This window comes from Pezoporus occidentalis, unplaced genomic scaffold, assembly GCF_034315485.1.
Source record: "Pezoporus occidentalis ecotype Australia unplaced genomic scaffold, CSIRO_AGI_Poc_V1 ctg152, whole genome shotgun sequence".
Lineage (NCBI taxonomy): Eukaryota > Metazoa > Chordata > Aves > Psittaciformes > Psittacidae > Pezoporus > Pezoporus occidentalis.
In genome coordinates this window covers 364985-392009 of record NW_026913339.1, presented here as the reverse complement: position 1 = coordinate 392009, position 27025 = coordinate 364985, and the positions used below count along the sequence as shown (strand labels likewise).

Below are 27025 nucleotides of genomic sequence, written 5' to 3'. Positions count from 1 at the left end.
ACGCTATGACAAACAGGCATTGACTTTCATCAACCAATAAATGTTTTGAAGCAATTTGATTCTAGAAAAAACATGACAAAACTAAACAGTGCTTTTAGAAATGTAAATATTTATCTAGTCCAACTACCCCTTTTGGTTTATACTATGTTTTCAGAGTTCAGATTCAAAATTTCCTGAGAAGTTTTCGGTAATACTTCGGGTTTTTTCATTTAGATTTTCATGAAATTCAAGGTAATTCCATGTCCTGGTGGGTTCCCTGCCAAGCATGACATTCAACAAATCTTCATGTTGGAATAAAAATCCAGAAACTCAGTCAAGCTGGTATACCCCAATTCCTAACAAAGCATAAGGAAATACTAGTACCCCATGAAAACATAAGGATGCAAATCTCTGATCCAGTAAATCACTAGGAGCTGTTGCTAGTTTACTAAAATTGCACATTATTCCCACATCAGTATGAATTATAAAAAGCAGTTTAGGTTATAGTAACTATAGATTCATACAAATAGAGAGAAGCAATGTGCAGAATATACCACTTAAGCTTTTAAATTTAACTATCAGCTCGAGACGGACATGTCTCTACCGAAATGCTGATAAAAATAACAAGAAGTTGACACCTACATGCCCCTAAAACTGCTGCATAACAGTGTCTCATCTCCATAAATTTTAAACCTCTCAGTTTTAATTCAGACTATATTTTCCTTACAAACTGTCTATTGAAATCTTGTTGGTCCCCTGAGCCTCATGATCCCCTGCTTCATGGCAATTCTGCTCATGCAGGCCATACTTTAATTAAAAGGATACAGAAGGGGGAACATTTCTGGCCTGAAGACTTCTATTCATTAAGCTCTTAAACAATCCAGTTGAAAAATTATTTAAAAAAAAAGGAAAAAAAAAGCACGTAACTCACTTTGTCCATTTAGTTGTATATTAACAGTTTCACAATTCAGCACATCCAGATGACAGCATTTATTTTTTAAGCTTAAAACACTCACCCATCTTGTGTTGATGGGTATTCACATTCTTCTCCCTTTGGGAATACGTTGCTGGGAAATAGATCACATATTGGAATAGAAGGTGGATCTGTCTGCACCTTAGCTGTTGAGTATAATTTAAGAAAGTTTTACACATCGTACACTGAAAAATACTAGTACCTTTTTTCAAACATAAAAGTTAAAACCACACAAGTTATTTAAGATCCCCTTCCTAGAATCTGGGCTTCTACGAAGACAACATCGTATCATGATACCCTTGTTTAACTTTTATTTGGCCAACGCTCAAGGTGGCATTCAGGCATATGAGTAAGAAGAGAACTCAGCCAGACATAACCTACAAACCCAAACTGCACCCCAGAATTTGTTTCAACTGCCAAGAACAGCACTTACACATGCTTATACCAAATATTCATGCTCTGTCTTTATTTTGTGCGTGATACCTACGTCCTTTCTTCTTTTTCTTCTTCTTCTTCTTTTTCCCTGTTGCTCCATCTCCTTCACCATCTCCATCTACAGGAAAGAAAGTTCTCAAGTAAACATAAAATAACCTTAAAGAACCAAAGAATTCTGAATGAAACACAAAACCATCTGGACTATTTGGAAACACCTTCACAGCAGAAAAGACAACGGACAGAGGTGCCACCAAGCCATTAGCATTTTCAGTTCCTATACCAAACAGAAAGTACTAAAGCTGATGACTTAAACATACCACCAAATAGGAAAAAAAAAAAAAAAAAAGCAGCTCAGGGAAGAGTTTTCAGAAAGTCCTACTTCAAATTCTTCTCTTCTCCATTCAACAAGATGCCTGAGGTTGGAGAAGGGTGAGAGCAAGAACTGTTAGACAACAGCTAGCAAAAAACTAGGAACTACTGCTTCAAACCCATCTTCTGATGCTTTAGCTATCTGGAAAGATAATGTATCTGGAAAGATAAAAAACCCAAACAAGTAAAGATGACAGCACTTAGGTCAGGATAAGTTTTATCTGGAGATAACAGGGAAAGTCACAACCAGCACTGAGCAAAAACACTGCAGGTGGAAGTCACCAGCAGAAGCGTTCACAGAACACAGCAAGAATCATCCACACCATGTTACATACAAATCCACACCATTGTTAACACTTATATTTGGGAGTTAACAATAACACTGTGGATTTCATATTTGGCTACATCTAATGCTTTATAAACAATGAAGTATTTATCTAATGTGATACCATTTAACTAAACCTTCTGGACCTAAACACAAGTTAATTTCAAAATGGATAAATACCAGTCAACTACACTCACAACATTCATTTTTATCTGAAGCAAAAAGTAATACTGAAAGAACTTTTCGAATCCAGTCAAAGCATTACCATTTTGAATGAATTTATACAGACACTTGTATTTCCTCATTTGTATAAAACCAAAACCTAACCATAACACTGATCAGCTGTTCCAGTCACTAGATTTTAAACCTCCCATGATGGTCAGTGTCATCTATATTTTTATGCCATGGTGAATGCTGTAACCCTGCAGCTGGGGCAAATTTCAGTAATGTCTCACCACTGCCCCAGCACAGCTCATTTTGACATCAAGTATCTTTATTTAAAACATTGTAAAAAAAAATAATAAAAATAATCACAAGTACTTTGTAACTGCAACACAGTCCAGCCTAACAGACCCTCCATCAATCCATATTCCACAGGCAGCCAAAAATCCTTGGCAATGCATATAAAATTCTTTAAAATGTGGTAATTTTGCCACATTTCTCTTGACCTTCAACTGTGCTCAAACAATTCATCAAGAAATGAGTTAGAAGTAACTCCAGTTCATTCACCAAGTCATATTTTGCCTTTTTTTTCCTTAACACTAGGCCTAAACACACACACACACAAAAAGAGGTATAGCATTTCTTAAACATTATTGCTGTTACTATTTGCTTATCATGGATTTTTCATACACCACTGCACATGAATCTGCCAATCGCAAGCCAAACTAGCCAGGCCTACACTTTCATGTCCTTGAAGACTGCTGCAGACTAACTGTGCTGCCAGAAACATAACTACTGCATCTTAGCAATACCCTGTTTGTCTTCAGGTTATTTAGCTGTTAATGAAAAAAATATGCACCAGAACAGCAATTTCAGATCTTTGCAAAACTGAAGCCCAACCTTAGCCATTTTGATATAGCTGTTTAATAACTTAACATTTTTACCTGATATTAAGCTATCTATCAGCATGCTTTAACACTGCAATGGAAATCTGAAAAGTCCTTCCTAATCTCTCCCAGATTTCAAAAGGTATACACAATCTCACCTCTGAAACCACTCAGTTATAGGCTTAACAAGGAAAAAATAAAGGGGGGGATGTGCGGAGGTGTAGGTATTTTATTGTTTTAATCTAACGCAGAACCATATCTCAAGCAACACATCTGAAACTACACAATTAAGATGGCAAGTGGTAAGAACCAATACAGGCAAGAATAGACAGTTGCATAAAAAAAAAAAAACAACTTCCAGGAATTTTTATGGAGCTGCAAAAATATCACTGTTTTTCTAAGAACATATCCAAGTCCAATGTGTGGAAAATAAGCAAGATTATTATTTCAGCCATAGCACCACATTTTTTTCCTCTACTTTCTAATACTGTAATAGTAATTGATAATACTGTAAAAAGGTTAAAAGAGCACATGACTTGATCTGTGACTAACAATGTTATTTCTCCTGAGATGGAACTATAACTGTTCTGATTACTTCAAAGAACTCTTTTCATGGTATAAAGTTTTCACTATCCTCTTCAATACCTATTGCTCCAGCTGCAGTGATGGCAAAGCACACGTTGTATAAATTACATTTGAACTCCATAACCTGAAATATACCACGAAACAAATGAAGCATCAGAATATACTTCTAGTAAAAGTAACTGCATAAAACTGGATGCCATATATAAATCAATCCCACCACAGTTTGGTTGGTTGGGTTTTTTTCTTGGTTTTGTTTTGTTTTTTAATTCTACAGCTCATTCATTAAATTCTGGAATTACTAGTTCCAGCAATAGTCAACTAAGAAGACTTCTTAGCAGAAGAATAAGAAACACTTTAGGGTGCTCAGCCAACTTTAAATGCTAATTCACAAGAAGCAAACTAAATTACTAACAATAAATGTATTTTCTTAAGTGTCCATTCCTATTGAGGACCGTCTATCAAAACAAAGCAAATACAGAATCTTAATCTGATATTCCTACAGAAAAGATGTATCCAGCCTGTACTACAATACTGGGCACTTCCAAAGCACCCGCTTAGAACGCCAGCTGCACAGCAAAAGCAACATACAAGGTGTATGCCTTGCTTATGTATTAATCTCTCCCCAGTTCAGTTTTAATGAAAAATTAGGACTATGGATGAACAGGTGTTAAGTCACAGGTTAAGATTCTAAGACCTTCTATTAACTGAAATGTTCCATTAAAGCTTTCAGTGTATATTTTGTTCAAAGCCAAGAATAAGAGATGTAATTTGGACCATAAATTGATACTGACCATGGTAACCCGACTGAAGGTGATTTATAGCTTACTTTACCTTAAACTAAAGGTAACTAAACATTCCCTTCAGTCGGAAGATCCTTGAAAACAAGATTTAACAAAGCTTTTATACCTACTATTTTTCACGCATATGCATGTGTGACAGCTAAACTGTTGCCAAAACAGTGACAAGTATATACAGTTGCATCTTGCCTCTCCCATGAGGGAAGAAAACAAAAAAGGCATCTGTGAAAGGTTTAAGTAGAAGTCTAGGAAGAAGCTGAAACTGGAAATGTCAAGGGGAAAGATGTCACACTTGCCTTCATCATCATCATCTTTTTCTTTCTCCTCCAGTGCTTGCTTATCCAACTGTTTTGCTATGTCATCAAGCGCACCTTCCACTTCTTTATCTGTTTCTTGTCCTGTAAAATTAAAGTATGACTTACAGCAAAAGGATAGCTCCGTATTAGTAAACAATACCCCCAAAACTTATAAACTATTATGCTGCAGTCATCCTATAGAGACCTGAGCATATGGCACTTTTTTTTTTCATTTTTAAAGCAGATCCAATGTCTAAGATTGTAGTGCATTACAGTGACAGGTACTGTTACTGAAACTTGTGCATTACTCAGACATTACCCAGACGCTTCCAATTACTTTTTTTTTCCTGCCTGGATAACAAACTCCTTCTGCCATCGCAGCCGCGTGCTCTTGTGAGATAATAAGGGCGTGAAGTAGATAATTATAAAAGCACAGCACGATCATCACAAACTGCTAGCATGCTAAAACAAACCCAAACCGTAGTTCCTCTACACTAGTTGCCCAGACTTGCTCCAGCCCTCTCAAGAGAAGCAGGGAGGAGTACCAAGACTCCATCACGCGTGATGACTTTTACAGCAGCCGCCTTACGCCCTTCTCCCCCTCAGGGCATAGGAGGTGAGAAGACAAGGGGTTGCTTCTCCTGCGTGCACAGGAGCAGGTAGGACTTCCCTCACCCCAGCTCCCCCGGTGCTGAACGGCAGCAGCAACGGCTGCAGCATCCTCCCGGCCCCGCCAGCCCCCTCCTCGCCCAGGGATCCCCCTCGGCCAACACAGCCGCCGCGGGCCGAGACGGCGGCGCCCATCACGCCACCCGTGCCCTGCACGGCAGGACCTTCTGGCCACCTACAGCCACCCGCTGCCGCGTGCAAAGCCCCTTCTGCCGGCTTGCAACCCCCTCAGGCCGCCCAACAGCCCTGTCAGCGGAGAGTCCCGGCGCGACCCGACCCGGCCCCTACCCGCGGGGCCCGCTTTGCCCTTCTTTTTCTTCTTGCGCTTCTTCTTGGCACCATCCTCCGCGCCCAGCCCTGCCGCGCCGCCCTCCGCGCCGTCCTTGTCCTCAGGCTCCGGCGGCAGCTCGCCGTTGAGGTGCTGCTCCGCCTCGGCGGCGGCACTACCCGCCTGCCCCACGCCCGCCATGTCGCCGCGGCCGCGCCGCCTCCCACACACGGTACGGTAGGGTAGGGTACGGCGCGCTGCGCGGCGCGGCGCTGGAAAAGAGCAAGCGAGCGGCTGAGCCACTCCTCCACTCTATGGTGAGCGCGGGGCACGCCGGGAAGGCTGGAGGCCTCCTCGCGCACCGCCCACTCAGGCGCGCACGCGCGCCGGGTCCCGGCCGCCGGTGGAGGGTGTCGGCCGTTGCGGTACCGGGTGCTCCCGGAAGCTCGCGGGCCTCGTACCGGCTGCTCGCGGATCCGGCCTCCTCCCCGCCTGCGGTCTCTGCTGTAACCGCAGCCTGCTCCTACGTCACTTGCCCGCTGCGCGCCGCCGCCATCGCTGTTGTCAGCCTCTGTCCTAAGCGCGGTCGTGCGGTGCTTCCTGTTTGTAGTCCCAACGGACGCCCAGAGCTGTGACCACATGGCGTTTTGGGGGCGTGGGTTTTAGCTTGCGCCCCTGAGTGTGCAAGGACCTCTGCAGTCACCTGCGTATTGCAGCCTGGCTGGAATCGGAGGGGTTCAAACTGCTTGGGTGACCCAAAACGCACACCCACACGGCTGGGTTTCAGTTTGGAGAGTCAGTGAAGTAAGATGGCACGCTGGTAGCCATTGCAAAGGGAGGTTTCAGAAATGCAGGCAGAGACTTGCTCTTTCTTCATCAGCAAGTATATTCTTCCAGCAGGAACAGCTGCCGTGAAATTCTTACACCGTTTCAGATTTTACAGATAAGAACGCTGAACAAATGAACAGTCGCATGCCCATGGTAGGGGGGTTGGAACTGCATGATCTTTGATGTCCCTTACAGCCCAAACCGTTCTGTGGTTCTGTGTGAGGTAACTTGCACAGAAGGAAAATAGTACCAGAAAAAAAGAATTTGTTCCATGTCCCATGGAGCAAAAAACAAGAGATTCTAATACATGGCAAATGGCTCTTCCTTGTCCTGTTTCCACCACTACCTAGAAAACCAAGGGGAAATACCAGTATTACCAGCATCCACTAATGGTTCATTAAATCAGCTTAATTCTTAAAGTTCCTCTACCAAGTTCACACTTTTCACAGGCCTTCTACTAGTATAATCATGATGGCTAAAAATACTTTTTTTCCCCTCCCCTTCCTTACTGGCATATTTTAACAACTCTTGCCTGAGATGTATTTATAGTATATAGTATAATATAGTGTCATGATAGTTTGTAATATACACCAGTTATAAATGGGCCTTATCCTGCATAGCCATGTTTTAAAATGCTTCTGCAGCCAGGTCTTTGCTTGGGAAAGGTGCTTTGTACCTTGGGTACGATGCATGGTACCTCACTGAGGTTCAAATTCTGCCCCCTCAGACAGTTCTCAGCAAGCACAAGACTTCAGAAGACTAAGCTCATGCTCTAGTACCGATCAAACAAACTCCATCCTGCTTTGTGCAGGTGTCACAGTGGTATGTTCTCCAGTGCTTTGGCTTCTAAGAACAATCAAACATGGAAACATCCAGCTGTGCCTTTCATGGTAGTGGGATGGGTGCTGGGAAGTTGACTCCTCTGGGTTTAAGGCATGTTCAGAGCAGTGAGACATGCCCCAGCAGTTGGGAATTGCAGTATTACCACTTATTCCTCCTTTAAACCATGTTTTTTATATGCTAGTGTCAATTAATGCTACTGGACCACCTGTAGGAGGGTCCTATTACTATGTGTAAAGCAGAATAAACTTTTCACAATAGAACAGGTGAGCCATTTAACTCTTTTAACTGTTTTTTCTGCTGTTCTGTTGCCCTTACTCCAGTCAGAATTGATGTTGTCTGAAGCTGCTGAAGAGAGCCATGGAGAAATAACTCTTCTCATACTGAGAACGGATGACACAAAGGTATGTGCATTAATGTTGCCTGGGACACTTTTTCTTTATTCCTTTCCATTCCAGTTTTGTAATTAGGTAGAAGAGGAATATAAAAACCTGTTTGGTTTAGATTTTTTCTGTGGTTGGCAGAGGCAAGGATGACAATACATCATGGAGCATATTCCCTGAATTCTCCGTTTTGAGTAATCTTCGACCATTTTGTTGTACATTTATTGTAACTGGGCACTGTAATGGTCTAGAGAGATTCTATAGCAGTGTTTCTACTTCTGTGTTTGATTTTAATCCGTTAGCCTCTCATATACCAGCCTGTTCTTACCACTCACTATATTTGATGCCTTTGACAGATTGAAGAAGAGAGCTACAAGCTTGTGTTCCTGGTCCTTTCGCTCTGCTGTGTGCCAAAACAGACAAGTTGCCAGGCTATGGATTTTGTTGACTCTAGAACTGAAGTCATAGATAAAGTAGGGCATAAAGTCTACAGAACCTCAAGGGGACATGGAAGGAGAAATACTGACCAGAAATAGATAAAGGAAAAATAAGGCAGGTAAGAATACATGTGGTGCAGAGACTGCAGACATGAGAAATAAGGGCATCAGAGGAAAAAGGGCAACAAGCAGAACAAATATTTCTGTAATCAGCTGAATTAATGAATCCATTTTTCTCAGAGGGTTGTTTCTTTCTTCCCCAGAATGACTCCAGCACCATTTGTAATCACTGTGATAGCTCAATGGAGAGAGAGATATGGCTTGTACTGTATTAATATGTGTGCAGTTGGCCAGCTGACTGCTACCACACAGTTCAGTGGAGTTTGGTCTGTCTCTCTTCCTTGGGCCTCTGTCGTATACCCAGCTGCGTATTTTCACAAAGTGTGTTCAGGCATAATTATCTTTGGGTGTGCTATTCTGCCAAATATGGCTGAAATTTAACATTTATATAAGCCTCCTTTCCTTAAAAAAGTAGCCTGTAAAGAAATTGTGGACAGGGGTCACATTTCACTTAACAAAGAATATGTATGAAACCTAGCAGAGTGAAAAGAAGACCAGCAGTGAGATAGAAGAGGCAGGATTAACAATGTGTCTCTGCAGTTTGAGGTGCTGTTAGCTGAACCCAGAAGCATTATGTAAGCTGTTCATTAGTTTTGCAGAGAAGACGTCACATTGGGTGGAGCAAAGTTAAGCACCTTCCAGGTTACACTACTTCTAGACCTGGAATTAGCTTTATGCTCAATATAAGAGAGTACAGGTAGCTAACAGGGTAATAGCATGGTAACTAAGATGCAAAAATAAGAATGCTGTGTGAAAAAAAAAAGTGGGAGTAAAAAGCTGGACTGACTGTATTAACAAAGCAAACAGTAACATCAGCAGCCTGACATCTGGATTCCACGCTCCCCACCTGCCTGCCTTTAAGAGTATCTGGTCTCTTAGAAGCAGAGAGAGAGTCACACCTCGTAGCATGCCCTTACCAGTTCAGATCATTTTGTCCTTCTTCTGTTATTGCCAGTCAGCTGTTCCTAGCACTTAATACACATTATATTAATGAATGCTAGGTTTTTCAATTTCATGCTATACTAGGCAGCATGATAAGAAGACAGTATCAGACAGGCCATAGGCCAGAAGAGACATGTGAATACCATTTTTAGCTGGAGAGTAATACTGTTTTTTTTTGTTTTCTCACAGTGATTATTCCTATTTCCTAAGCAGCCTCCTGGACAAAGGCAGGCAGTAGCTGGGGAGTTGAGGGAAGAGCTGAATGCAGTCCACAACTTGGTAACTAAGCAGCAGGACTTAAAACTCTTAACACAGAGATTCACCTCTTATTTTTTTCCAAGGAGGCAGCTCCCATTGTGCGGTGTGCCTAGCATAAGAACTTATGATCTTCAGGAAAAGACTTTTTTAGGGTATGTTATGTTTTCTGTTTTCTTATCAAGCTGTATGCATCAAGAAATGGCATGGAACAGAGTGAAGGAGCTGTTTTTGACAGCTGCAGTTTTATCCTGGAAAGAAGGGGAGGAAGGATGACCAGGGAGTAAGGGGTGTATGAGTCCCAAGTTGATCAGAGGGATATTGTATTTGTTTCTGGTTTTATTTCTGGGACTGATGCCATTGTTTGTGTGTTTATGACACTTTAATACTCTTTTTTTTCCTAGCTTAGGGCTAAATCTCATAGCCCGTACTGAGCTCTGAAAATCCACTGAAGTCAATAGGACAATTTCTGTGACTAGAATATCAGGCCTAAAATCTGGATGTAGACAAAGAAAATGTTTCTTGCGTGAGAGCAGATATGTCTTATGAACTCTAGAAGAAGAAATATTCCGCCTCACCAATTGCTGAGAGCAGAGGACATTTGTATTTCCTCAGCCGTCAACACCCATACCATTTACTGTGGGAATGATAGCTGTAACTGAAAAGTATCTTCATTAACATGAGCAGGGTAAAGGTTTCCCTAATTCTGAAACCTTCTTTAAGATGATATTTAAAATCTAGATGAAGTAGCTAAATTGAAGTTAAGAGGTGACAAAAGCAGCCAAAAAATCCACATTTAACCCTATTCGCTGTGAACTTCTTTCCACACTCCTTAGCAATTTCTTTTTTTTTTTTTTTTGACTAAACACTAGTTAGATTACAGCCTCTCAGACATAAACCAAACATACTGGCTCATATCAGCTAGTGTCACAACATCTGTGCCCTTTGGAGGACAGGTTTTCAAAGGATGCAATGAGTGCTTCCAGAAAGAAGCAAATTTCATCTCTCTTGCTGCTGAAAGTCACCTTGAGAAGCACAGACTGCTGTTTGGGCATTCAGACTGGGACAAAGCAAGTGCTTTTCAGTTCACATGAATAGATTCATGCTGTGAAATAGAAAAGTAAGTCCTCTGAAGCTCATTTTTAAGATTGCTTTTAAGTTACAAGGTTCACATAAACTGAGCAAACCATTATCTGGACTAGTGCTTCAAAAAGACTCTGTATTTCTGTGATTAGGAACTAGTGCATTAGGCATGTATGCAGATATGTGCAGGAGGATGTGCTACAGTGAGCATCTGTCTCATAGTATACCTCTGTGCCTGTGTGCAGTCTTGGTAGGGGGTGGAAGGTTGCACAAAGGTCCCCACACTGGTATCTTTCAAACAATTTTTTTATATTTATCATAGTCATAAAACCTCCTTTTTTTTTTTTTAAGTAAAAGCACATTTATTGGTGTACTCACTGAATTGTAACTGCAGATGAAAGCAGTGGTCTTTTTCAGATAGCAAACTGAGACATTGCCTATTCTCAGAAATAATTGCAGGCCTTATCTCATGAAAATACTAGTTTAGAGTAGTATGAACCTAAAATATCAAAACCTGGTATTTTGGTCTTCAGGTTTGTAATCAACTTCATATAATCCTCAGATGCATTAATGTATTCCCATTCATGTAGTGCTGGTTCTTGTATTATTTGAAGCAGATTTTCAAGGCCTCATACAGAAAGTAATTCCTCAGCTTCACTGTTAGTATAAAAAAACATAGACTGTTTCTTTCTCAGAGCCTGCTGACATAACTATTTTCCTGTGGGGTCTTCCACCCCTTCTTAATTCTAGGGAGTAATAGAAGCAATGCTTACAGCTGCAGCACTGGGGGCAGGACCTGTGTATTTCTTTGACCAGGTATTTCTTTTATATACAGTGCATTCTACTTTCCTCTTTCCCTGAACACCTCTTACAATCTTACATTGGAAACATTCATTTTTTGTAGATGTAGGATTAAAGAGAAAGGCAAGAAGATACCAGAATTGTCTTCATATTTCACTGCAGATCTTCTTGCTGGCTTTACTCCCAGGTAATAAATAGTGTGACACCAGTAGTGGTGACAGCAGGGAAGATTCTGTCAACTAGTTTTCCAGAGAAGGTACAAAAAGGAGTCCCAAGGTAGATGTGGCCAAGGCAGAACAGGAGAGATGGGGGAGGCACATGACCAGAACTGGCACCCTGCCATGCAGTAAGAGCAGAGGGAGACAAGTGAGAAGGTGACAATGTCCTATACCTAATTCTCTGAGGTGTAGAACCTGATGTTCACTTCTGCTGTCAGCATTTCATGAGTTTAATATATTTAACATAAAAACCGTGAGCAGTTAATTAAAGAATGCCACATAATAACCTTGTTCACTGTTTTGGCGTGAACTGAACAACGGCAACATTGGCAGGTGCAGAGGTCTGTGTATTTCATGAAGTTCATGTCTACTGACTAATGAATTTGAAACTGGTGTTCACAGCATTCCTCTGGGGTGTGACGTCTCTGGATAACTGGGTTTTAAATTCAGGTTTCATCCCATTTGCTTTAAACTGGTTTGGTTTTTGTTGGGTTTTTTTGTTTTGTTTGTTTGTTTCTTTTGCCTACCTTGCTTTAGAATTTCAGAAGTTTACTCCAGGTTGTTTCCATCTATGCACATGTTTGTGTGCACATTACTTCAAGAGTGTAAGAAGCTACCACTGAAACTGGAGCAGGGTAACCATGCGGTTACAGCTAAACTTGTGTGTGGTTAGAGACTTGAGGACTAAGACTTCTTTTTGGTAAAATTTCTTTGTATTTTAGATTTTAAAACTCCTAAAAATTGTTAATAAATTTTCCACATTGGCAGTCCTCCAATTAAACTAAAATAAAGATTGCCCTCTCACAATTATGGAAGATCAGTGTTCTCAAACTGAAAAAAACACCCTCCCAAAACAGAAAATGGGTATGTAGAATCAGCAGTTGCTGGAGAAGACTTCTTTAGACACTTAAAAATTTCATTACACCTAAAGGTCTTTTGCATGTCATGTCTAAAAAGGCAAAGCTTTGGATTTATTTGATTACCATTTTATGGAGGCAAGAGAAAATGGTTTTACATAGGAGAGAAGAAACCAATCAGCATGTTACATTACATTACATTGCACTTCAGCAGGCATAATCTAAAGCATACACTGTCAGTGCAGAGGCTCACTGGTTTGGCAGTGGCTGCACTAAATCTCCTGGTGCTGCTCTGCACAGGTATTTCTGAGCTTGAGCTGGGAGTCTTCTTGGGAAGAAATGTAGCTCAGTCTCAGCTGTGAAAGGGAGCACTGCCAGCCTGTCCATGTATGTTTCAGGCAGCAAAGCTAACAGGTCTCTTTTCTGTGTTCTTCAACTGTCACTGCTCTCGCTTGATACAGCTTTTCTTTCTCCTCAGCCCAATTGAAGGCAATAGTGCCATCTGTACAGGTGAGTGTAAAAAAGGCATGAAGACAGTTTCTTAAACAATAAAATTACAAGAAAACAAAAACCCACCCAGTTTTGTGACAAGTGTCTTGTCACTCCATGTGTAAAACCACTACAGAGGACTCAAACCCAAAGATCTCCCAAACATCTTTGATCCCACAAGCAGATGAGGACTCGCCACTGAACATGTTGAATAAATCTGTGGCTGACAAAATGTTACAAGAACTTGGGAGAGAAGTTGTAGCTCCTTGCTAGGTATGAGACTGGTTTCCCTCAGAGGCTTGTGAATGTGCTAACCTGTAGCTGGAGAGAACTTGCTGAGGAGGTTGATTACCGTAAATGGCACCAGAAGTCACTAGTGTAAAAAAGTATGAGATCCAGGAGAAAACAAGCCTCTGCTCTACCAGCCTGCACTAGAAAGGAAAAAAGAAAACTTGAGACAGCATCAAACATGCCTTTAGGAAGTAAGGGTAACTTTGTGCTGGGTAAATGTGCTATGTTGTAATGTTTGGCCACAAAAGGGAAAAAAAGCACTTTCTGTTAAGACTACTCTCTCGTCTGGGTAGGCCGCATGCTCCACTTTATAGCTTGTTATATTGCAGCTCTCTGCAAAGCATCCTTTTAAGACATGATGAAATAGCTTTGCAGCTGAAGCAAGAGGTAAAAACACTTACAAGAACAAAGCCGGTGAAACTGGGCAATGTTTCAAACCATTTATCAAAGCATTTTTAGTCTCCTCTTTCAAGGTGAGTGATATAGTCAGAACATATTGCACCAGTAAAAAAAAACTTGCATCCAGAGTATTTCGTTAAGCAAGTGTCATTAATCCTCAGTGCAGAACTGTAGGTTTGAGTCAAGCCTTTTTTAGGTGTCCAGGTGCTACTGCAGTCTCCCTCTTTTTAAAAAAAAGAATAATCTTTGGGTTTATGTTTTTGAAAGCTGACTTACCTTTGCATGTATGATCATAAGCATTTCACTCTGCTTTCTTCCTGTCTAGCTCCTACTGTGCAAACTGATGCTGGCCAGTCACCCATCACAATCAGCTTCTCACTCTCATCCAACATTTGTGAGGAAAGAGGTAAGAGTAGCAGGCAGCTGAGCTGGATGGCTTGTAGCAGAGGTGGTTAGAATGATGCAGTACCTTGACAGCTGTTCTGAATGGCTGAATTAACTAAAGTATGTATTAGCATGAGGAGGAAGTAACTGTCAAACAATAACCGCCCTTGATTTTGGATACAATCTGGTTTTAAATGCCCCGTCTTTCTCTGATTATCTCTGATCATCTGCCAGCAAGGTTTTCTACATAGCCCACTGCAGGTCCACTAATCTTTGCTAGCAGAACACAGGGTGAATAACTGCTTTGGGTTATTATTTTAAGCCTTTTCCTGCTGGAAACTCTCTGACCACACATATTTGACTTAATAAATTTTGCTCTGAATGGGAACTCTAATGCCCTAACTGAAAAGTTCTTCATAAGGCATTATACCAGTTCTGCCTAAAACATGGACAAATTTAATGATCTAAAGGGAAGAACTGCTTAGTTTGCACCTCTTTTTGGATTTCTTTAAGAACATTGCCATGTGGGAGAAAAAAAAAAAGGCAGCACATTTGTGCATTTTTTTGCTAATCCTGGCTATGAAGTTGGTCAGGTGCCACAAGGACTGCAAGTTCCTTGGCTGGTGAAGGTTAAAAGTGCTGCAGAGACAGCCAGCGTCCTAGCATGGAGGATTAGCTCTACAAACAAATATATAAGCACTGAATGGCCAATCTCTTCTGTTGTCTTCTGAAAATGTGCCAGTCAATTTCTTATGCTTGTAACAAAGCAACAGCATCTCTGAAATGCTTTGCTGTAGAACTGCATGCTCTTGATGTCTCTGAGCTATGAGGTTTGGAAGAGTATTGATTCCACCTTTAGCTCTTGTGCTCACAGGCAGCCCTTTTATTCTGCAGTCTCAGTGATCTCAAGATCATGCACACTTCCCTTCATCACTCCACCAGTTGACTCTGCTAGTGCACTCTATTGTCAGGCCGCTGTTGGAGTTTCCTTAGTCACAGATGGACACCGAAAGGGTTGAGACAACCAGCTTTCACCGAACTGTCCCTGCCCTTTCCTGTCTCTTGAGAGCTTCCATTTGCTCAGTCTGTCATCACAGGTTTATTATTTATTTGGTGAAGGGAATACCAAGCAACAGGTTATGCATTTCTCTGAGTGCAATTCTAACCCACTGAGTTCTTCTTTCTGACCAACTTGCTCTTCAATTTGTTCATAGTGAAGCAATAAATCTAAGTAATCTGAGATTCCTTGCATTAGTTTTAACAATTGTTTGGGCCATTCTCTAGCAGTCTATGTCTGTAGCCATTTTTTATCACCTCTTTTTGACTTTCGTATCAAGTAATCTGATTTCTTGATAATAACCAGAAAGTGTTCAAACTGTATGGAGGTCACATCCTGACCATTCATCTTGGGCCTTCTCACCTTTTTAGAAAATGGACTGAGAATAATTGAGGATCCCCAGCAGTTAAGAAACGCCTTCCTCCATGCTCCCCCAAGACTTCTGAAATCATCCACAAATGCTGCAAATGTGAATCTAAGTAAAATCTACCTGCTGTAGTGCAGCTGCAACTGCAACAATAGGCATCTTACAGAAGTGCATGCTAAAAGAATTCTGTGCTCCTGCTTCTGAAAGTGATGCATGGCTTAATTTTTCAGCTAATTCTCCAGAGTGCTGCTGAGAAAAATTAGAGACTGTGTTACCTGCATCCTTTCTCAGCAGTGATCCTGGGCTGTACACAAATCAAACAGTGCCTGTGGCTGATGTGGGAAGTAGTTCATATGAGTGTCTATCATAGAATCATAGAATAGTTAGGCTTGGAAAGGACCTTAAGATCATCTAGTTCAAACCAATAATCCATTTTTCTGGATGCCCATCTTCTTCCTAAACATAATTTTCTATTTTTCCGTTGAAGACACCTAAAATGCACATTCCCTCTTTCTCCCATTGTATTTTTTATGGCAGAGAATCTGTTCATTTTAGAAGGATATTTTGAAAGCTTCAGTACTTTGTATTCGTATGAATGAACCTTACTTTCTATTGGCAGATGCCGTAGACCAGGACTGACATTAACATCAGTCTTTACTTATGCAGCTAATTCTAATCTCTCATTCTTTTTCTCTAGGTTGGATTCTCCAACATTCTGAATCAAATTCTGAAGATCTTCACCAGAAGCTGCTTTCTGTGCAGACACTGGAGAGGTTAGAACAAATTCACAGCGAAGTTAACAATCAGAGGTTTCTACTTTCATAAGCAAAATTACAATAAATGTTTTAATGATGTAGAAAACAGATAGATTATGTGAGACCACTTAACCAAACCAACACGCTAGTCTGCAGTGCATTATTGCTTTGGAAACTCCTGGAGTTCTGTTTGACATTTCACTATTCATGAAAGAGAAACATACACTTTTATTTTAGCCACTGGAAGATAAGAATTATCTCAACAGAGACTTTTTCAGGGACCAGTGGTGAGATCATATTTTCTGATAATGTTTAGTCTGCCAATAGATAAACTTTCATTAGTTGCAAAAAACTGTTTGAATATCTTTTGCAAAAGAAACCATGGTCTATGAAAACTGTTTTGCATTCTGATATTTTGCTGTGATCTGTAGCCTGTTGCCCTGCCAGGGCCTGAAGGAGGATTGCCATAATATATTGGCAATCAGAAAGAGTCAGGCTTTTATACTTCTTTATGCTGCTTATACTTAAGCCTTCTATTTTTACATAGCACAAGATAGCCTTAACATCCCTGAGGTGTCTCATGGAGAACTGGCCCTGTGTTTAAAATGTATGGTAGCTTCAAAATACATCAGCCATCCGCTGAGTACCAACTCTAGTGCTAAAATAGTTCAAGGGATGAAGAAGGTGTCAGAAATAGGTAGGATTTACTCTGCCTGGTCAATTCTCTGAGGAAGAAGTACTGGAATTCATAAAGCAGGCTAGGTTTAAATGGAAAAACCATCTCTGGTAACTAATTATAAGCATTAATTACTTACAAGGACAGTTATTAAAGTTAACCTGCATAATTTGATATCTGCAGCACACTTTCTGAATTTCATCCTGTTAAGTATCCTGCTATTTAACTGACAGTTCCTGTACACTGGCAAAATTGTAAACATACTCAGATTTAATAAGATCAGTATTGTAGCTAAGGTGAAGAATTGTGATCCATAATGAAAGGCTTAGGGGCTAGTGGCTGTATAAAATCAAGCAGTTTTCAGTGTGTAAGAGTGTATATGCTACAATGTATTGCGCGTTGTACAATATAGTACCCTAGCATATTCTTCATTGTGGAATGGTTTATTATCACTGCTTTATTCCTTGAGGAGCTGAGTAGCCCAAAATCTAAAATAACTGATGCTGCAGCTAAAACTGGAGTTTGCATTTTTTGACCAAGTTCTGTATGTCACCCTCCACTAGCTATATAATTTGTGAAGTCAAGAAAAAGAAAAGCAATGAAAAAGCTTAATATTTGATCTTATACTGGAAAAATAATATTTTCTGATTATTTGAATGAGCGCTGTTGTCTCCCCACCTGTTACAGAATGACTCTAAGAGCAGAACCATAGAGTTCTGGAGGACTGTGCAAGCAAGGCAGGGGGTGGCCCCCACAGGTGGCTGGAGACCGGACCTGGGAGGAGAATGTGGAGGAAGCTGTGGGGGGCTAACCAATACTGTTGTGCCAAGAAGGAGTGGCTGAATACCACTCCTATATATGTGTGAACTGCGTCACAAATAAGGTAGAAGTTGCTTATCACCCATATTGGGTTGGCCTGTCTGCTTCTCCTCGCCGCTTACACCCACCCATGAGACATACCATGTCTTAGAATTGCCTATTTTAGAGAACACTGTGAAATGTATCTGTTATTTGTCTTCCTGGATTCTGGGTTTTGTTACACCCCAGCCTGCAATTGTTAAGAACTGGATAGAGTTCTTTCAAACAGTGGGGAATAGCTGTGGTTCTCTGTGGTGCAAATACTCTGAGGTCTACCGTATTACTGTTCCCAAAAGCTTTGCAGTCATCTTATTTAATTTCTGGCATAACCTTTATGCCAGAAATAGGGTCATAGGGTCTCACTACAAAGAAAGTGCTCCCTTTCACAGGACCTGAGCATGTTTGCAGGATTTGCAGACCCTGTTGGCCCATCAAGTTGGAAGTAAAATGCTGCTACTTATATTGCAATCCCCTGATGCTGTCACCAGACTCCTGTGTCAGTGCCATGAGAATTGGCTTAGTGTTCTTGAATATTTATGCTTAGCCTAGTGAGCAAAAAGTTTATAATGTGTAATATTTTATAGCAAAGTTGAAACAGCAAGAAATACTGGCTTGAAGACAAAAATATTCCCTTGATTTCTATCAGCTGATGTTTCACATAATTAGCTTTCCTTAAACATTTAAGCACATTTTACTCATACTGTAGCTGAAGACACAAACCTAATGACTCACTGAGATAACTGTAACTGTACAATAGCTGAGACTTTAAACCAGAAATTTTCAGTCACTCACACTGGCCATGTTGGTTGATAAGGAGTGTGAACCTCCACACTCTACTGCAACTCATGGGCTGAGTCCAGTGACAAAGCATTGAAATGTATGTAGCAAATTCAACAAGCAAGGGGCTGTTCTCTGGTGTTTGTGAGGCTGCCTGAATTCCTATCTAAATCAGTAACCTTGATCATTTATATCTCAGCTGAGAAGCTCACAAATCAAAGCAGGTTTTCTGCTTAGGTCTAACTTCAGTCTAAATTAATGGAAGTCTTGCCTGAGGATTCTGCTTATAAAGACTAATCAGAGGTGTAAATTTTTTCTCCCTCGTGAACAGAGAAGAGCAGACATCCACGCTGAAAGAAGTGCAGTTTGACAAATCAATTATTCTCTGGCATTATGGTAATCACAGAGAAGAAGCTTTCTCCAAGACACCGAAGTTTCAGACTAGCATGACTGTTGCACCAGGGCTGACATATGGCAAACCTCAGATCCCAGTGGTCAAGAAAGCAGGCACAGTATGGGGAAAACTGCACTACGGGCTCAACGACGGCTCATCTTTCATTTAATATGCTTTTTGTTTACAGAACACATGTGAATTCTAGCAAGAGTGTGAATTCTGGCAGGAGTGTGAGAGGTAGGGGGAGGACTTCTGCAGAGGAAAGACTCAGACTTAATGTGTAGCTGAACAGCTTCCAAGACTTGGCTACATGAAAATGTTAATTTCTTGTCAGACTTTATAGTACCAGAGGTATAGCTAGGTAGTCAGATTATAACAACAAAGCCCAGTATATGTCAGGTGGGTGGACGTGCCTCAGAAAGAAATATTCTGGAATGAAAAATGTGATTACAAGTTCATGGTGTCACACTGGAATCCATTTAAAGTATAATCTTGTCTTGAACAGTATCACTTTATCAGTCATCAGACTGGATTAGGAACAGCTCTAGGTTCAGCACAGTGAAAAACACCAAAGATACTGTGCTTCATGAACTTGTTTCTAATTCATATGTTGCTCCCGCAAAGGTCACTTTTGGCATGTACCAGCCATGTTAGCTTAGTCAAGTGAGTGGATTTGGTCCTGAGAGCTCTACCCATCCTCCATCCCTCCCAGCCCACTTATTCAAGGAAGGAGATGGCTGGGTTAGTAGCTTCAATTACCCACATGCACCTGGACCTAATACCCAGGATATAGAGCTGATAGTGTTAGTGCCCATGTTCTCTGCAGGAGAATTTAACAGAAGCTATATAACTGGAGAATGATAATAAGTTAACTCCTTGACTCTCATTTTAGCTATCCTTCTGAGTATCTTGCTGTTTGCCAAAGCCAGTGCAATCTCCCATGTGAGGGGGTTTATACCAACATATTTAGCTCTTCTCCAGATCACTCTGTTATCGGAACTTTCACCCCTTTTGGACATGGTAGCATTTGTCTTCCTGACAGGTAGGTAGATGGAGGAGATTGACATCTACATGTGTGGGAAGATGAAAAACACCACTTCCATCTTGTTTGCAGGTCAGGTGGAGGTGAAGGAACTTGTCGCCTCTACAAATCCCCTCTAGGAAGTCAAATGTCACCATTTTTTCAAGCAACCCCAAAGCACTGTTATTTAAATTGCTAAGCTAGACAGACATCACTTTGAAATTTGAATTTCCCATTTGTAAAACCCATGCTGTGAGGACAGGATGCACTTTGGCTTACTAGAAAATTTGCAAAGGAGACAGCAGGCAATTGGGAGCCAGCCTTCTGGCTGCCTTGAATGTGTGACATGAGCTCCAAATAAATACTCCACACAGAAAAAATGCAGATACCCTCTTCCTCCTTTCATTCCTGCCACTTCTTAGTGCCTCACAATGCAGTGCATTATACTGGTTGTAAAAAAGATTAGATGCCATTTGTTCTATGTACTGTCTGATCATCATTATGATTTTCTGTATTAAAAATAATTTTGGTGTGACTTTATGTAGATAGTGGAGCTACCAAACTAATCCGGAATAATTTACACACAACAAAGACCTGAGATCACTGTGCCTCGCCACCACCAAGTATTTGCAGTTGTTTGGCCTCTTCCTCTATTTAAATGTATCTGAGTGACTTCTGCAAGTCCCTTCCAGCTCCATTTTCTATGATCTGTTTTTAGTAAGGATAGAAATGAAGACAGTAATTGTCTTCACTAGGTCATAGTTAGATGCATGTTTTAAGGAAAATCTTTTAAGAAAAAAATGTAAGGAAAGTGTTGCTCATGGTTTTACATTTTCATCTTGGTTCTGTTTCTTTCACTGGGTTTCATTTATTCTCCCAGGTTTGTGTTACACCATCTTGTTAAAACAATTGCAAGTATTTGCTTGGATACTTATCCTTCTATACAGCTTTCTTTCTTTTGTGGGTGGGTCTCCTATCTGAAGGGGCATAGATAACATCTGTTGTTAAAAACCTGTCTAACAAAAGCTGCAGGATGGACACTGATTTTCTCAATAACTCAAATGCAGTTGTACAGAGCAGATCCCCACTTGTGGGGGAAAAGCAAGCATACAAGTGATGTTCTCTGAAGTTTCAGGCCCACTGGACCATGTAAACTGAACATCAACAGTTCTTTTCTGGATAATGTTACTATCTGTTTATATCTCTCCATGTATTTCTCTGCACCTTTACATGATGTGCACAAAGATTATCATTGATTCCTACTTACAGCACCGTCTTTTTTCCGTTTTAATGCTCCTTCAGTGACTTTGGAGTACCCAAGACATCTGGGATCAGAATGTCACGCCCTGAAGAGAGGAAAGGTAGGTAAATGAGGGACACATTAACTCGCATCTGCCTTCATTTTTAAAGAAGTCACATTGATTGGCTTACCATCCTGAGCGAGCTCTTGGGATTGGAGGAATATGCTTGACTGGAGCTGTGCAGAGAAGGATTGTTCAGCTTTTGCATAAAATGACTTTAAATGGAGTTCAGTGCCATCATAGCTAGTGAAGGAGTCATCCCTTGTTTATTGAAAAAGTAAAAATAACCTAGGAGTCCAAAATACCCCCAACATTTTAAACAATTCTCAATTAGGATATGAAATCAAACCATGTGGACGGATTTTTAGCAAAGAATGGCCACGTTCCCAAGTCAGCAAGTGCCTACATGGAGCTCGACATGAACCGAGGATGAAGGAAGACATGGGTAAAAAAGCAAAAGTTAACAGTACAAGCAAGATAAGAAGAAACTGGGCTGTGCTAAGATACAAAATAGTGGACTGTTAGCAAGTTTTAAAGGTTAAGTTCTCATATGCTTATTTGATTAATTGTTACTAGTTGCTGTGTGCTGCAAGAATATGTATCAAAGTATAATATACTAAGCTATTGTATATGTATCCAATCATAATGCAACAAACTATTGAACATGTACCTAATTATACTACAGCGAGCTATTGTAGATGTATCCAAATATTATACAGCAAGCTATTGTAAATGTAACCATAGTTGCTCTGTGTTACAAGGAAATGTATCCTATTATAATAAATGTATCTGATTATAATACAGCAAGCTATTGTAAGCAGATACAGAGAAACAGGATAAAAAGGATTGATGCTCTGTAATAAATGGCTTTTGTCTGATCACATGAATCTCTGACTGAGTCCATATTTTTTCTGCACCAAAACCAAGCAGATTTACCTACACTGGCTAATTTTACATTATGGAAATGCAAGTAAACCACATGAAAATAAGAAGTGCAAATATTAAATCTCATGATTCCTGGTCCTTCTTGCTTTGTCCTTTTTAATGTGTATGTATTTACTTTTCAAAACACAGTGGAAACTCAAGAAAAATGTATCTTTTATTCAAAACTCAATGAAGTTGTGAGAAAAAACTAGCAAACCTAGTACTATCCCTGGTAGTTCAAACAATAAACACCCAAATTCTCCAATCCCCTATGTTCAGGGAAGACCATCAACACACAGAATCTTTAGAAACCCCACTTTTTTGATGATCTGAGGACTTTTCTGTGTTCAAAATTTATGTCTCTCTGCAGGTCACCAAGAGTTATTTACTTATAGGTAGATAAACTAAGCATCAGAATACATATTATTCTTAAGAAATATTAAGGATAGGAACATTAAAATGTTCCTGAAACTGTCTGCTGAAGGCTCATAGGTGAATGGCATTTACATGCCATTTCACTGCATCTGTTTCTTCCTTTAAATTTACAGTGAAGTGGTTCATTGCTCCTAGGAATGTACTAGTAAGTGGAAATAGCATTAAAATCACACCATTTGATACCAGTTCCTTTTAAATTTGAATGATAAAGCCAAGAATTTAACCTGACTCTTTATCACACGGATAATTATACCTGCCTCACAGGCCTGTAGCGTGCGAAAAGCTTGATGAAGGAGCATATATGCAAAGTGGCTTTTTAATTAAAGACTCGTAGATCAGAGAGATCTGCTTAGGCTTTACCGAGATGCACCAGGAAAAACAGGTTTCATATTTTTGCTTGTTTACAGCAACATTATAATAGTGATGTTTAATCAGGAAGGAGGTCTGCTGACTAATAAGGGTGAAGAAATGGTCAGAAAATGGAAATGGCCTAGGGATGGCAAGCTTGCCCATCCTGTTATAGCACAGGTAATACTAATTGCGTTACTTTTCTCACTGTTGTTCTTGCCTCTGTTTGTTTTTCTTTTTTTTTATATTTCAAATATTCTGGTCTCTGTGAGGTGTCTTAATTGCAAGGAAGATGATGCTTACATTTCTTCTTTAACACATTCTCTATGAAGTATGGCTCTCCCAACAGCCTCTACATGAATGGGCACTTTTAAGTCTGCTTTATTCATGTGGTATTTTAGGGAGAAGAAGGAAAATTGCCTGGAACTGTTGTAAGTCAAAATTTCAGTAAATCAGAGTTCCATTTTCCCTGCTGGAAACAGCTTGGAAACATCTTTTCTGAGCTTGGGAGTATGAACAAGCCAGTCCTCATTTTTCTTTTGGGAATGTTCAGTGGCAAGCAGTTGTTTGTCTTACTTCAAGCCTGATTGGTTTTACATAGAGTTCATGAGAAGTCTCCCACTGCTTTATACTTACCACAGCTGGCCCTAGCATGCTGCAAAAATACCAGAAACAAAGGTAAAACCTTTGTGACTCAAGTCAGTAAGTGTGCCTTCAGGCACAGAGTTTGTAAAGACACCCATTATTTACAGGGGTTTGATCAGATGACTTTTTTATTCCTTGCTACCTAATATAGAGGTACTGGCATCATGCTTAGCATTTTATACAAGGCATACATAATGCCCTGAGAGAATGTCAGGTCGCCAAACTGTACCGGGTTTTCTTTACTTGATTCATACTAACAGGCTGGCAGCTGACATGAAAGAATAACTTCGAACAAATGGCAATAAAATACTTACACTGCCATGACTTTCATGTATTTGACATTCTTACTTGGAGATAGATTTTTTTTCTGTAAACTGACTTTTGTTTGCCCTGCAAAATCTCAGGAGTTTGAGATTTCCAAATACCATGCTGTATCTGCAGTGTTGTTTTTTACAAAGTCTATAAAATTGAAGCAGATAATTATTGAAGCAGTTTGGGTTATCAAATACAGATTATAGACCATGAATGATGTGCTATATTAGATCAGTTTGATGTTCCTCAACAGCCATATGAAAACAGTGATGAGTTTAGTAAAGCTGTTTGTTTTTGCAGCGTAATATTTGAATGGGTAGGAGTGTCAGAGGCTGGAAGAGGATTGTGTAAACTGGCTTTTGGATTAAGTGGAAGTGGTTCCATGTCCCCTGCTTGGTGTCACCAGGACATTCTTCATGATCTGTGTGCACAGAAAATTCTAAAGCCTTTAGTGACCCCGATTTTAAGGAAATACTTTATATGTGTCAAAATGCTAATTCTTTACTTGAGACCTAAATACCCAAATCCTGCTTATTCTCGCCAACAACAGTATTTAAAGGGCAAGCAAGGACTAGAGCTTCCCAAGTCTGTCTGTGGCTGACTCCACAGCCTCTGCCTCAGAAGTATACATGCTTTCCTGAGCGGTTTGAGAGGTGAGAGTGTTTCTCAGGTCTTCCTGCTACACAGCATCACCTTCCAAAACACGCACGGTCTCAGTACATCTACTTTGGGCAGGAGTCATCCAGACAAAGGGCTGGAAGCTGCCTCTGTCCACAGTTCTTATGTTACGAGCTAACTTTGCAGTATTCAGATGAGAGTGACAGCACTAAAACTTAAGCCTGGAGTAACTGATCATTTGCTCATCTATGACCAACTTTCTTGGATAACCGTCTGAGTCTTCAGTCAGCCTCTTCCATCCAAACAGAAGTATGAAAACTTGTTGGCATCAGTAAATCTCCTTTTTCACTCTTTCAGGTTAATGAATATATCACAGGGAGGATTGCAGGGTGCTCATGCAATTAGCTTGGTCTGCAAGTGGCAACATGAAAGTGTGCGCTTGTCTTTGTCACTGCTGCAGGGTGTGGCTCTTCCACAGTTAGGAGGATCGGTGTGTTGTAACTGCTACATCAGTGCATTTCATGAAAGCCCTTTAAAAGCCCTGTTTGCTCTGTGAACTATGGAATTGCTGAGCTTTCCCACAAAATACACTTATCAAATTTGTTTCCTTTTGGCTGTGCTAAGTGCAGCGGCAGAGTGATCAAGTAAGAGCTTCTAGAGATTAAATAGAGACGTAAGTGGATTTATGCAAATGTCCACCTACTATGGGTCTGGGCCAAAGGGGCAATTACTTCTAAGTACTTAGATTCCTATTTCTACTTCTCCCCCACCCCCCAGCTGATTTCCTTAATTATTTAATGCATTCCCTGTTCGCAGTTCTTGGTGGGTAAGTCGCTACTGCCCTACATCCAATGTTTTCTTTATAGGTGCAGCTAGAACACAGATGAATCTTATGTTTTGCTCAGAAAGGATAGTTAAATATTACCTATAATTTACCTAGGATTCTCTGTTCTACCAGATAGACTAGCAAGTGCATTGGCAGCCCATTCTGAGGTTGGTATAATTTGTTATGCTGTAGGTGGTAGGTACTGGATGAAGCCCCAAGAAATCCTGATCCAAATCGTTCTGGCCTGCAGTTCTGTGCAGTGATCTGCTGTCCAGCTAGGTTAATCACCCAGCCAAACCCCTACATCTTCATGGCAAATGCTGCCTTACAGTAGAATTGAAATATACTGTTGGTATAACAGGTTTTTTTGTCTGTGTGGTTTGGGGGTCAGGAAAGTGACAGTTACAAAACAGTTGTTGGAAAAACAGAAGAAATCTGTGATCCAAGTAAAGCAAAAATAAAATTCTGTTTCTTCAGAATTTCTTTCCGTCTTCCTCTTATATATGAAAACATTTAGCCTAGAAAATGTAAAATACACACTGCAGGTCTATAAAAGGCATGTATACGTGTCTGACTGATTTCAAGAGAAATTTAGATTAACTCCTGGACTTGAGAAAGTACATTTGTCAGAGTTATGAAGTGACATTTTGTAAGGGTTTCACAATGTGTAGCTCATAGGATTAGATGTTAGAACACAATCCATGAAACTACTACAACTAACACAACCATCATTGACAGAAAACCCCACATTTCTGCTTGCACAGGCAAGGAAACATTCTAAATGAGGAAAGATAAAAATAGTAAATTAATGTATTCAAAATCTAACCTATTTTTTACTTGTTTGGAAACAAAAAATTAATCTTTCATAAGATAAACCTTAGTTTTTTTTAAACAGTTTGGTAGTTTGTTGATTAAAGATTGGGAAGCTTTGAATACCTCCTGAATAAACTGTAATCCCTCTGTAATACTGGGATGAGAAACAACACCTTATTCCTTCTAATTCTGAAAATCACTAGGCCATAATAATAACAGAGCTACTCCCGAGTCCCTGTAAGACTGCCATCTGAAATGTCACCAGAACAAGGCTTCCTGTACGGAAAAAAGGAGAATTTGAGCCTCCTTCAAAATAGAACTAGAGAAGATGAAATGTCATTCACTGGCTATCTTCTCCTGGTGGAATTGGAAGAGTCACCGTTCTGAGGGACTACAAGGGAACAGGGAGAAATGGTCTGGCAGGAATAAGTCTTTTGGCTCATTTACACCCTTGAGCAGGTGTTTAGAATTTATACAGTTCTCAGTTCAGACCTACTTCTTTACACACAAAATTTTCCTTGACACAGCACCGAGGTGGGGAATTTGACTTTCAGAGGATTTGACTTTAAATAACTGACATAGCAAATTCCATCTGGGAAAAGTAAGGCAAATATATGGCGGACAGCTAAGGTCTGAATCAGAAAGAACCTGTGTCTTCACTTACTCTAATGGCAGAGGGTGTGTCAGTAAAAACCTATGAAGCAGGTAGGACCAGAAGCTTTTATTGAGTCATTTTAACTTGATTATAGATCTGCTCTCTAAGACTCCACAATGACTCATTAAGGGATACTCCAGCAGCACACACCAGATGAATATGGTACTCTGC

At 40.3% G+C, this 27025-nt stretch overlaps 1 protein-coding gene and 1 long non-coding RNA gene across 3 annotated transcripts in view; one reads left to right on the top strand and one right to left on the bottom strand.

Annotated features, from left to right (window-relative positions):
* METAP2 (methionyl aminopeptidase 2) overlaps positions 1-27025 on the bottom strand; it is a 258513-nt gene that overhangs the window by 11258 nt on the left and 220230 nt on the right. The window contains exons 2-5 of the mRNA XM_062611311.1: positions 5766-5979; positions 4809-4910; positions 1440-1505; positions 996-1098 (exon numbers count right to left, since the gene is read on the bottom strand). Of these exons, the coding sequence (XP_062467295.1) occupies positions 996-1098; positions 1440-1505; positions 4809-4910; positions 5766-5946 (452 nt within the window). The 5' untranslated portion in view covers positions 5947-5979. The remainder of the gene's footprint in view (positions 1-995; positions 1099-1439; positions 1506-4808; positions 4911-5765; positions 5980-27025) is intronic.
* LOC134159868 (uncharacterized) lies at positions 8222-16885 on the top strand. Of its 2 annotated transcripts, XR_009963339.1 has the most exons (5): positions 8222-8352; positions 9736-9840; positions 11384-11621; positions 12198-13019; positions 16194-16885. It is a non-coding gene; the product is annotated as an uncharacterized LOC134159868 (long non-coding RNA). The 2 variants fall into 2 exon arrangements; XR_009963338.1 differs by lacking the exon at positions 16194-16885 and having other exon boundaries at positions 12198-13717.